Source organism: Clavelina lepadiformis, chromosome 8, assembly GCF_947623445.1.
Source record: "Clavelina lepadiformis chromosome 8, kaClaLepa1.1, whole genome shotgun sequence".
NCBI lineage: Eukaryota > Metazoa > Chordata > Ascidiacea > Aplousobranchia > Clavelinidae > Clavelina > Clavelina lepadiformis.
Window position 1 is genome coordinate 1,512,783 of NC_135247.1, and position 12,830 is coordinate 1,525,612.

Here is a 12,830-nt window from a genome sequence, read left to right on the forward strand (position 1 = left end):
ATCAATGATAACATTCGAAATTCGGTTAAAATCAAACACAAAAATCTTTTACTTTTAATAAATACGAAAATAGATTTAAAATTCGAAGAATTAATACTGTATTTGCATTACTAACAATAAACAAATATCAGTTATAAGCAACAGTAAGCCAAATTACAAAAAATTATATTTGCTAAAAACGATGTTGGAAACACAACTACGAAAGATGACGGCACTTGGATGCTAAAAAAAGTTTGTTTACATCATGAGATTTATGACGTCATCATGCGTCAGTTTGCTCTACAAGTGTGGCGCAACAAGTAGGCTATAGTATATAGGTTACAGCCTCGTATAGTTCGGCTGAAGCTTTGACAAGCTGCCCTTTCCTTAGCCAACTGGAGCAGCGGTAGTCTAAGTCTAATTTACCATGATTTCAGCGTAAACGCGTAACGCAATCGCGTTGTTCAAGATGGACGTTTAGGCTATATATAGCCTACAGGCTGTATGTGAAATAAATATAGGCATTACATTAGTAGGCAGTTAAGCCTCTTGGATCACTTATACTTTTGCACCCTGACTTGAATGGGAAGGAGTTTTGAGGTAATGGAAAAGAAGTTATGACGTAATAATCCCTCCATACTCGGTCCTGATATGGGAGTGCAAAAGTAAAAGAGACCCAGCTGCTTGTCCCTAACTTGCTAAGTTGCTTTTAACTATTTAATAAACCGTTATAGATTTTCAACCGTATCGTAAGGCTGAAGTAGGCTTAGATTCAAAGGTGACTTACTAAGATTAGACTGAAGGTCATATTGGCAATATCTATGTTAATATCAAATATTATACATGTCAAACCATTTTTTGGCTTTGTCGTTAACATTTATTATCTGCTGCAGCGTGGATGCCAGAAGTCATTTATTACCCACTTTGTTACTTACTTATTACTCAAAAACCAGGATAAAATTATTTTTTTTGTCTTTATCAGTTTTTGTCTACCAGTGTACTTAGTTCTAAGTTCAACTGAATTTTAAACCATGAATGGCAGCATGCAATGCACACTGTTTGGTGGCGATAATGAAAAATGTAATACGATAATTGCTTTAAAAAGAGTGACTGCATCGCTTTCTTTAGTGGGATGTGTATTCATGATATCAACTATATGGCTCTTTCGAAAATATAACGTCCTATCACAAAGACTCATTCTCTTCTTGAGCATTGCCGCTTTGTTTGACTCGATTGGATATTTAATGGGAGATATGACACCTGATGGGCCAACATGTGACTTCGAAGGTTGGTGGTTGACATATTTTGACTGGACAGTCCTGATGTGGGTGTCATGCATCACGTACAACTTGTACCAAAACGTTATGAAACACAGGCGTACCGATAGATTGGAAAAGTTTTACCACTTTTTCAGTTGGGTGATTCCCCCACTTTTATTCAGTCTTCTTCCTTTAATTGGGGATAACTATGGTCCAGCTGGTGCCTGGTGTTGGATTAAGCATGAGTCAACGGCCTGGCGCTTTGCCATTTGGTATGTGCCACTCTTCGTCATAATCATAGCTCTATTTGGCATCTATATTTACATCATTATTTATCTGAGGAAGCAAATGACTTCTTGGGGTGGTAATTACAATCCAGACGATGAATTTAACAACGCTGTCATGGAAGATGACATTAAAGTTTTGAAGGCGTATCCGTTTGTGTATCTAGCTTTGTCAATATTTCCACTTATTCTTCGTATCCATAATGCTGCCACAGATGAAGGTGATGATGTTTTCGCTCTTTGGGTTCTGACTGTCCTTACAGCACCTTTGCAAGGAGCGGTCAATGCTATTGTCTTCGGTCTTGACCCGGAGACAAGAACCAAACTGACCTTGGAAGAGATACAGCTTGCATGGAAAAGTAGATCAGGTGGATCGGCAATTAAAGAGTACCCTACAGTGTCTGTCGATCCCAGCAATACAACCGTAACAAACAGTTACGCCATAAATGATGATGTCGACCCAGCAGTAATCCAGAGACAGATTTCTCAAGATAAGATTAGTTATAGCTCACTCAATTAAAGAAGAAATGGTTTTGACTCTATTATCTTGCTACCTTGAATGAAATGCGGTAAAACTTGTTGTGCAGCGAACATTATTACTCTTGTTTTTTCCTTTAATGTCAATGGTATAATGTCATGTGATTATCTTGTAATTAATTTTTTTGTGAATTGGCTTGCCTACTGTATTCATTAAATGTTTATAGAAAATCTTTATTTGGATTAAAAATGACAAGTACTTATGAGTGAATTTCTTTTTCACACTTTGTAAGTAAATGCCAATATGAATTTTGCACATAGTCAGACACTATGTGAGTGTCTACATATTTGTTATGTTTATATTTAAAGTGTGCGACTTGTCTTAATGCTCTTATATACCTAAACTCGCACATGTAGCAAATGCTGAGATATGTTATTTGTTCTTATACATATGTATGTATACAATGATATAATCGAATCGTGACCTAATTTATTTGACCAATCGATTGATAGCTCCCAACCGTCTTTTTACTTTTAGTTTTTATGTAACTATAGATGAGTTGCAAAAGTATTAAGTCAAGGAAGTGATTCTTCTGAGTTTCAAACGTGTATAGTTGTGAAAATCACTGCCCACAATGCATTGTGCATCACAAACCCACACATTTTTTACCTGATGCACTATATCGATAGTCTGTTTGTACAAGTAGTTTTTTAGATTTCTAAATTTATCTGATGTAAATAAATTATCAAAAAAGCTCTGTAATACATAATTCATATATTTGCGTATAATCAAACTCAAGCTGCGCATTGCAGCTGTGAGAAATACTGTTGTTAGTTAGTTTAAAGCTGCTTGAACTGTTACTTCTGAATACATTTGCGAAACTTTATTAACTCTATTTTTCTGCGTTAAGTCACTTTGTTTGTTTCTGTTAAAAACAAGTATATCTTTAACAATATATTCCTAACATAAATTTTTCATTAAATGTGTACTAGGGATGTGCCGCGAGGAAGATTATTCGGGTTCGTGCGAACCCAAATATCATGAAGGTTGACACAAACGAATCCCGAATCTATTCGCATTAGAACCAAACAATAAAAATTCCTCCAAAAGTTGTCAAGTCTTGCTTCAAAAATGACGTAATCGATAAACAAATCGCTTTCTTTCGAAAAATAATGTTTAATAATTGTTAGGAAAACGACCTTCATTGTAAGTACTGCTGACTCTAGTTTAGCATTGTCGGGAAACTAGATCATCATTTTTTACGAAAGTCAGTAAATTTATAAGTAATATTGTATTCGGGTTCGCAATTGTTGGTATTCGTGTTCGCCCGAATCTTCCACAAAGGCGATGTTCGGCGAATCTATTCGGGTTTGGGTTCGTATCGGCCCATCCCTGTTATGTAGCAATGATAATAATGTCCAAGGGTATGATGATTCTGCACTTTTGCCAGGGCTGTATATGTATATTCTTCCATGCTTATCGAGTGTTGACTGTTAAAAACCTATTTTACGTTAAATAAATGCTGAGTTAGTATTTACTCAAGCGAGTAAAACCGACATCCTCTCATACAGGTTGGGTGTAGTTGTGCACCATTGGCTCCAACTATTTAAACACATATTTTGCCGAATCTATAGGTTGTTGCCATTGTTGCAAAATATAGTCTTATCATGATATTTTTAAAATACTTTTGTATGATATCAAGTGTTGTAATGACTCTTTGATGACGGATTTATTTGAGGTATTCTGCAATTTCACTAAACCAGTTTGTGTACCGTACGCTAGTGATTGCAATTCTGGGCCAAATTTTAAAACCCGGGTTTCGGGTATGTGACAGCAAATAACCAGGTAAACCCGTTTTTTTCGAATTTCGAATAAGAGCGATTTTTTTCTGTCAATAATGGACTCGATATGTACTATACTATGCACTCCCACTTTGCGCTTACGTCACGTGCTGGCGCTCTTTGCCAAGGTGCTGCGTGTGCCTCTGTGTTAATATCCTGCCCTTACACCTGCTCTGCTCCTACGTCACACACGAAGGAGTTAAAGCATGGACAGGGAGCGAACATGAATTGTGTGTATGCGCAATGTGCCAGTGACCGTGTGTGATGTAAGTGCAGAGTGACAGTGCGGGGGAACAGGCACAGAAGCGCCAAATTTTTTTCTTTCGCAACAATCGTATTGCGATGAATATATTATGACGAAGCAGTAAGGAAATAATGAACAGTATAAATAGCATTCAACCGAGCCAAATCGCACATTTAAACATTTTATAGTCTTTTCCTAAAACCCCGGGTTTTGGGTTGTATAAAATAGCAAAAAAAACGGGTTTCGGGTAAACCCGGGTTGCAAGCACTAGCGTACACAGAATGACTTTCAATTTCTTGTTTGGAAAGAAATACTTTACACTTTCCAGTCAGAGATTTTAATTCAAATTGTTATTGTATTTAAACTTATGGAATAAATATGAATTTAAAGTCAATGCTTGTTTTTGTTATGTTTTGTTTCAACAAAATTTTTGAAGTATATTATATGCTCATTATCATAAGTAGCATTGATTTGATTGATTTGGCTTATAGTTCCTAATTAACTATAATACCAAGAAATATAATAGCCGAAGTTTGCATACACAAAAGAGTTTGGGTCAAATTGTTGTTGCAACTTGTCACTTACCAACATATGACAGCGTGTTGCTGTGATTAGCGGTATCACTTTCATCTTTGAATATACTTTTACAAATATTTCGGCGCTAAAATTTGGTGTGGTTAGCTTTACGGCTTTCACAAATTTCATTCAAAAGGTGGTAAATAGCAACAATATGTAGCTTTGAAATCAGCAACTGTGTTTACTCAGCAGTTACCTACCAGCAAACCAACGAGTAATGCCAACCGGTTAGCAGCTAAAAAAATTTCTCAGCTGAAATTGTAAAACAATGCCCGATTTGTGAAACAAATAGAAACATTGTTACTTTTGAAAAATATACATTTATTAATGTGAATCAGTAAAAAAGATCACATACATTTGAACAGTGGCATAAAAAACATTTTGTGAAAATGACAAAGCGTTGTCTTAATGATTACAAAAGGCCATTGAGTTTCGAAGCGAAGTCTTTCACCAAACAAATCCCAGCCTTTTCTTCGCGACAGAAGCGTCACCAACGTCTGACTTTGATTTGATGCTTTCGGTGGTGGAACGCTGATTGTTGGGAAGCTGAACACCATATCTGTGTGAAAAGAGAGAAATTGTGTAGATCTCTAATGCTTGGTATGGGCAATAGAATAATGTTCCCAGGGAAATTTTACAAAGGTTCCGCAGGTCTTTCTAGAAACACTCATAAAACTAAACTGAGGTTTGTCAAAGCCGATGAAATAATAACAGTCATAAGCTATATTATAAGCTAAGTTATAAGCTTACCCATCTGTAGTAAGATAGCTTGGTCGAATTCCTCCTTTTCCATTAAACTGGGGTCCCCTACCACCTCCTGAACCTGCAAGAGAAGCTTTGTATAACGGGTAAGGGTTTCGGTCTTTCTTCTTTGCCTCAGAGATGACCTATTAAACAGTTGAACTTAGTTCAATTACTACTACAAATCTAGAGCTACGTTTTCTTTATCATTAAAACCCACTGATTGTAAATATATGTCCTAAGACATTAAGTTAATAATGTCAGGAAAGGTTTCAATTAATGTTATTTGATACAAATATGTTGGCATTTTGAACTCTACCTGTAGATGGTCATAGAAATTAGATTACTTTATTTGCGTATTGTTGGAATTGTTCCTCCTCGATGGAGTGAAGCTGAAGCAACTTCTCATCGTGGTACAAATCATCCTCGCGACCACCACGTTCTTTCGCAGCCCGCTCGTTAACTTGTTCCAAGTGGAATTCTGCAAATAACAAACAAAATGAAAGTTCTTCGCATTTCTATGTTTTGTAATCAGTTGACATATACTGTAGGTGTAAACATCGTGCGTTAGTAGCAACATGAAAACTGAATTTTCCATTATTATTGCACAATAATCAATTGAGCTGATTTTAAATTGTTACCTTGCAGTTTTTTATTAGTTTCTCGTTGATTTTTTCGTCTCTCGGCTTGTTTTGCTGCAAAGACTTGATCTGCTTCCAACTTCATTTCCTGATGTTCCAATGCATTTTGTCGGTCTTCCTTTGTTTTCTGTTCTTTTAAAGCAAGCTGTGCAACACATTTTTCTTTTAAACTTTATGTATTGGATTGTATCATTAACTAGCTATTAACTATTATTAACTAGCGGTAGCAGGTTAAGAAAGACAGTGCTATGAGATGTCACTGATAATTTTTGCGGAATAGAAAACAACAAACCTGCTCATTTCTATGAGCAGTAATAGCAGCAAGATCTTGTTGCAATTTTTCTTGTTTTTGTGCAATTTCTCTTTGCAGTTTCATTTCCTTTTCTTCGGTTGCTTTCTTGATGCGAACATCTTCATCATCAACTTTTTGCTTCAATTGGGCGGCAAGACGGTTTGTCATCCGGTCTTTGTGGTCCATCACTTCCCTGAAGTACAAAATAATGGTAGAGTACTGGCACTGATTGCATAATTAGTGGCTCTCAATCGATCAATCATATCATTTTACGGAAGTTTGATAAAAAATTTTCAAATGATTAGATTTACGGCATAAACAATTTGTACTGAATCTAAATAACAACAAACCTTATTTGACACAAGTGGCAAGAATCAATGCGTTTCCTCAAAAATTTTATCTTACAAGTTCAGTTTCAAACTCACTTGAACAAATGAGCCTCTTTTTCTTTGCGAAGTTTCAGCATCCTCTTCTTAGCAGCAGCAAAGAGTCTGATCTCTTCTTCTTCTTCTTCCTCCTTCTGTTCCTCCAGCGCATGGATCGCTGCTCTGTTAATTCAAAAACATCTAAAATTTTACATCGTTTTCCTAAAGTAATATAATCATGTTGTCGAAGTGTATTGTGAAATGTGCCATAGCATTGAATTACTTTTAGTTATCCAAAGCCAGTACAATGGTCTTCACTAGAAAAGCATTTTAGTGGAACTTAGTTAAACTTGAGATATCGAAAACAGTGCAATAAGAGCAAAGTTTAAACAATTGATTTTGATTAAAGTCTTAAAATTCATTTGTTTTACAACTGCAAAAATATTTTAACAAGAATGCTGACTGACTTGTTGAGGACGTGATCCTTATGAGATTGCATGATGTTCATTTTTTCTTTCTTCCTCACTTCTTCCAGTTTCTTCTGTTCCCACTCGTGAAGTTTTGCCAATTTCTGGAGCTCCACTCCTTCCCTCTTGTCATCCACCTTCTCTTTTTCTCGTTGAACATCGTGCTCCCGTGTTCTGCATGCGATTGTAAGATGAATACAGTTGAAGATGGTTTAAATCGTTATTTAAGTTTGTAGCGGTATGCCTGCCAATTAGTCATTACAAATTCGGCAATCGAACTCGAATCAGACTTTACTTTGGAGTACCAAACTACTCAATAGCACACAAGTTAAATTGACCAATGAAATTTTACTATTAAATAATACCATATCATTTTATGTAGGCATTGAAGAAAATCTTTTAATATGACTCAGTCAAAATATTTATGCATGCAAATTTTTTTTTTGGTTTCTTTCACATCTTACTGCATTTTTTGATATTCTGCCACTTTTTTTCGTTCCAGATATCGATCTTTTGCGTTCTTTTGATCTTCTATAGTACCTCGCTCATATTCCTCTCTGATTAGTAGATAAAACCAAATCAACGTTAACAAAAAATCACTGATACGATTTAAACTCAAAAAGTTACAATGACCAGGCAAAAATAAATATTTGTGTTTGGGTTTTCCTGTGGTTAATTGTTTGTAGGAATGGTTTTATTTTGCTATAACGATTAACATTTCACATTTAGTTTCCATGCAACCAACAACACTAAAGGAAATTCTAATATTTAACCTTGTTTGTGCTTATTGTTGCTATTTTTATAAGATTTCCAAAAAGTTACCTGTAATGTTTCAACAATTCCTGATCTTTACCAACACTGGAGGCCTCTTTTTGTTTCTTGAGTTCAACTTGAGCTTCTCTTTCTTTCAAAACTTCAGTAAGGAGAAGAGCACCCTGTTATATTGACATCATCAAAGATAGAAAAGTATTATGGCACAAGCTTCCTTTAATATGTTCACTCACGTGAAAAGATTTTATGCGGTCTGTCTGATAATATTGGGTTGTCTTTGCTTTTTCTATTGCTTCTTTTCTCTTTGAGGCTTGGAATTGGGCTTCCTCGATATCAATTTTTACTCGATTTTCTTCTTCTTTTGCTTCACGAAGTTTACGTGCTTGAAGTTTCATCTGTCTCTGACCCTGTTAACAAACTTCTATCTTCACTAACTCTATCGCAAATTTGCAACATCTTTTAAAATTTATTAGTTAGTTTTTTCGAAAATATCTTACAGCAATTGTGTTTGACCAATTTTGCACAATTTCTTTTGATTCAGCGTGAAGAGCTTCTTTTTCTGCTCTCACTTGACGAATTCGTTCCATCTCTCGTTCATTGGAATGCAAACTTTGCTGGATTCTGTCCCATTCTTGGCGTGGCAAAACTTTTATCTAAACCCATTTTGAGTTATTTGTAAATATTGTTTATAACAAAACGTTTGTGCTTAATTCTTTCGTTGCAACTAACTTTTACTGCATCTTATGATTGGCGTGTTATAATTTTGTGAGGAAAAAATTAATTCCTCAAAATCATAGCACACAGCTGACAGGACAATATCACTGCAAGCGTAGCAGAAAAAATAAACAAACAAACTTGGCGCAAATCTGTGCCATCCAAAGCTGCCATTGGACCAATCATAACTCCTTGTTCAGAATCATTTTCAGTTTCTAAAACAAACAATTTACTGTCCAGTTTTTGTTTGTGACTACGTTTTATAAATTTCATAAGCATACAACGAAGCAATCTGTCAAGGGGCCACGAACCTCTAGCTTTCTTGGCAGACTTTGGTTTTGATTTTCCAGCTCTCCTTCCATACTGGATGAAATTAGCATTTTGTACAGTTGCCATTGTGCATAGAACTGCAGTCTTAACAATACGCAAAATAAAATAACGAAGGCTGTAAACCAATACGTTCAGATGTTCTAGCCTAGGCCTAATCTAACTAAATGATTAATTAAATGTTATACCGTACTGAAAGGCATACTCTGTATTACCCCACCAGCACCGTTTAATTTTTGAAGATCTTGTCACTGAATTAAAGTACAGTACAATTTGTTTACAAATTCTCCGTTTAATTCAGCACAAGGCACAAATATCGCTGAGCTTTTCAGACCTTGGTTTGTTTTAGCAAAGACATTATTGATTGTCGTTGTCATGACTACAGTAATCCAAGCATGTTATTCAAACATAGAAACAAAATAAAAGTGAAACCAAAATTGGACCAATCTCAGTTAACTTAAACCACCAAATTGAAGATAAAAATTAATATTTTGATCAAAAAAAAAAATTTAACTGGTAATAAAATTTTAGTTCACAAATTAATTACTCCCGTAAAATAGTACTTTCCATTCAAAGAAAGGTGAAAAGATAAAATAGGTTGTTTTTAATTTTTTAGACACATTATGTCTAAATGCTTCAACTTGTGTAAATATTGTTTGTAAAATGATGTGTTTTATGGCGATTAAGCTAAAATTACAGTAAGTCATTTTTAATATCTTTACATTTATCACCTTACAAGAATTTATAAGTTACTATGAATGTAAGATTTTACTTGTTTAGCGTGATCCCCGCGAAATGCTGAGCATTCCCGCGAAATGGAAAGCAATGAAGCAATTTGATGACATGAGTTTGCTGGGTGTGACGATTGCACGATGCTAGGCCTATTTCACCTGAAAAAAGTCTGCACGCGCTATGGCCTAGACTCTTAGAGTCTGGCGTATGCTTTTCAAAGATTTTGGTAGTGTAATATCAAACTCATCGGCAAGAAATATATACCCAGAGCATTATCTGTTTAATGGTAACTTAGACCAGCAAGGCCAAAGCTAATTTAACCTGCGCATAAATATAGTCTTCATTCGATGTTTGTTATATTCTAGGCTACCCTTTCGGTTTTAGCGGCCGTACTGCCGAGTATGGCGGTTTCCAGCAAATCCTTGGGTACACCAAAAAATGTGTTTTTAATGTAAAAACCGTAATGTGCATACCAAATTAAAGCACACGTCATTGCTTTTAACTCTGCGAAAGATTTAAAAATGTTTTACCTGTGATCGAAGACTAACACCCTCCATTAGTAAATGACATAAGAACTTTTACAAATTTACCAGCGTAGAACGTGACACAACAAAGTTCAGACAACCAATGCGAAGCATGTTATTAGCCTAAAATTAATAACCTCACAAGATAAGGTCAGACCACATTCAGTGAGCATTTCTTTAGCCTGTGATTTGACAAAAGATAGGTCAACAAAAGGACATAAAAGGCAATAAATTTTTTTTGTTATTGTTATAACTGTTGCGCATTTTTTCGGGACATATCTGAGTGCGCCCGACTTAGGACGTTTGACCATTTGCATGGAATAAAAATTTGCGGATTTTCACTATCCTGGAAAGGTTGAATGAAAATTTGCATTTAGTTATATAAAAATTTTTGCCTGTTATATCCAGTAAAACTTGTGTTATATAGAGAGGTTTGGATCAGCAAAGAAAGAATCTTCTTGAAAATTTGCTGCGCTGCTATAAATGACTACAATGTATGTTTGTACAGATTAAATTTGCAGTACAGTACTTGTTAAATTTGCTGAAGTCATCCAAGCAAAGAAGATGACCACGGTTACAATGCAGCACTCGCGTGACATCCGCGCTTTGTTCGATGAGAGCAGTGATGCGGAAGAGTTCTTTGGCTTTCCTTCAAGCGAAGTCTCATCAGTTGGATCATCAGAGGATTTACTCAAGGACATTGAAGATTCTGAAAAAATATGTGACACTGATAGTTCGGATGAATCATCTGATGACGATTCTCACGAGAGCATTGTAAGGAAACAACGAGCTCAGCTGATGAAGAAGAAGCAATTCCTTGACAATCTGATGAAGGATCTTAACTCAAATCCAGCTTTTCTCAAAATGAAAGCGACAACTCCGCAGCAATATAAAAGGAGTTTATCTCCAAGGAAAAATCCAAGAAAGAAAACCCAACGTGACATTTATTATCGCGACCCCCCTGTAACAAGGCAGAGGTCAGGATCTACAAAACTGCATGAACCGTTAAAACAGAGGTCGTTCAGATCCTTCTTAACAGTTAAGTTCCAGATGAAACGGAAACAGAATATGGAAACAAACATGGGCCCTAAACGAAGGTATTCATCCCACAATGCCCAAGTTCATGAAATCATTCCAGTTGAAGACGTAACCCGAGAAATGCTGAACAATATTGCTCAGCATTCAGTCGGAAAGCATTATGATGCAATAAACGGTAGTTCTTGTCACCAGTGTAGACAGAAAACAATCGATACAAAGTCTTGTTGTCGAAGCAAAGATTGTGTGGGGGTTCGTGGTCAGTTTTGTGGACCTTGCTTGAAGAACAGATACGGCGAGCTCGTGGAAGACGCTTTACTTGATCCAGAATGGAAATGCCCGGTTTGCCGTGATTTCTGCAACTGCAGTATTTGCCGCAACAGGAATGGAAAGTGCCCCACTGGCATTCTCATCGGATTGGCGAGGCAACATGGCCACAGCAATGTCAAGGATTATCTGGATGCCTTGAGTAAAAACGGATTGGAATAAGTGAAGATTATTGGTCACTGCTAGTTCCGATGCCAGTCATTTGTATATAATATCCTAATCGCCTATGGAGCTTGTACTTGTACTGCATTTGCAATTTTTGACGTTTGAAGTTAAGTTTTTGTTTTTTATAAACGTGTTCTCGTTCTGTAAGGTGCTATGTTTCTGAAAAATTCTTTCTTGCCTTTCAACCAGCAGTGTGTTTAGAAATTATGTTATTTAGTGAAATTGACTTATGTATGATTTGTCGTGAAATATTTGAGCATGCTAGATCTGTGAATTTGTTGCAAATTTTTTTGTTTTATTGTATATAATAACACAATGAGCTGTAAAACGTCATTCACTATTACTTCACATGTTCTCAAACATTGTAACTAAATGTTAATGAATGTATGCAAAACATGTGCTCGCCCAGTTGTTGTAAAATCCCTTTTGGTGCTACCTAAGAAGTATTTTAAACATTTTTACCATGACATTTTTTGAACTATTTTATATGCAAAACCATGATTAGAGCAATCCTTTCCACCTAGTGCAGCATGTATGTACTGGCATGTAGTGTTTATCTCAGTGGAAAATGTAAATATGTTTACTGCTTGCTGTGCTATTAACCGAAGCTGCCAATATTTTACCCTGCTACATTTTAGATTTGCAAATAAAAGCAATAATGTAAGTTTGTTGCTTAAAATCAGTAGTTCTAGTGGTTATGTCGCCGTACTATCAAAGCAACGATTCGACAATCTTTCATCTATCATATGTATACAAAGGAATACGAAACGCTAGGTTAAGAGCCAAGAAGGGCGATCACACATGAGAAACATGTCATAGACAGTAAAATTTTTATGAAGTTTAAGGAAACTGAGACGAGCATTTGTGTTGCGTCATACGTGAAAAAGAACCATAAAATAATAAATAAGCCTACTGCCCATTTTAATATCAGGTTGTTAGTCGTTATTTCACTTTTGTGGCAGCTTACTTCAGATTTGTGTTGTGGTCATGAAATTAACTCCTCCATTTTATCTTAAAGTGTTCCGAGCACGCTTGTTAAATCAGAATGTTGTTTATCAGAAAGATTAG

General features: G+C 35.8%; 3 protein-coding genes across 3 annotated transcripts; 2 read left to right on the plus strand and 1 right to left on the minus strand.

The window, feature by feature from the left end:
* Positions 1 to 329: 329 nt before the first annotated feature.
* Positions 330 to 4,479, plus strand: LOC143468932 (uncharacterized). Its single transcript, XM_076966417.1, has one exon. The coding sequence runs from the start codon at positions 1,011 to 1,013 to the stop codon at positions 2,040 to 2,042; it is 1,032 nt and encodes a 343-aa protein (XP_076822532.1). The 5' UTR covers positions 330 to 1,010; the 3' UTR covers positions 2,043 to 4,479.
* Positions 4,480 to 4,958: 479 nt separating this feature from the next.
* On the minus strand, positions 4,959 to 9,298 carry LOC143468931 (cilia- and flagella- associated protein 210-like). Its single transcript, XM_076966415.1, has 13 exons — positions 8,964 to 9,298; positions 8,794 to 8,867; positions 8,436 to 8,591; positions 8,172 to 8,345; positions 7,990 to 8,102; positions 7,632 to 7,724; positions 7,168 to 7,341; positions 6,761 to 6,883; positions 6,336 to 6,528; positions 6,044 to 6,188; positions 5,750 to 5,883; positions 5,412 to 5,548; positions 4,959 to 5,220 (listed from the first exon to the last, which is right to left on the minus strand). Exons 1-13 carry the CDS (start codon positions 9,046 to 9,048, stop codon positions 5,109 to 5,111), a joined length of 1,713 nt encoding a protein of 570 aa, XP_076822530.1. The 5' UTR covers positions 9,049 to 9,298; the 3' UTR covers positions 4,959 to 5,108.
* Positions 9,299 to 10,469: 1,171 nt separating this feature from the next.
* LOC143469627 (cell division cycle-associated protein 7-like) lies at positions 10,470 to 12,426 on the plus strand. The gene has a single exon (XM_076967380.1). The coding sequence runs from the start codon at positions 10,800 to 10,802 to the stop codon at positions 11,757 to 11,759; it is 960 nt and encodes a 319-aa protein (XP_076823495.1). The 5' UTR covers positions 10,470 to 10,799; the 3' UTR covers positions 11,760 to 12,426.
* The last annotated feature ends 404 nt before the right edge of the window (positions 12,427 to 12,830 follow it).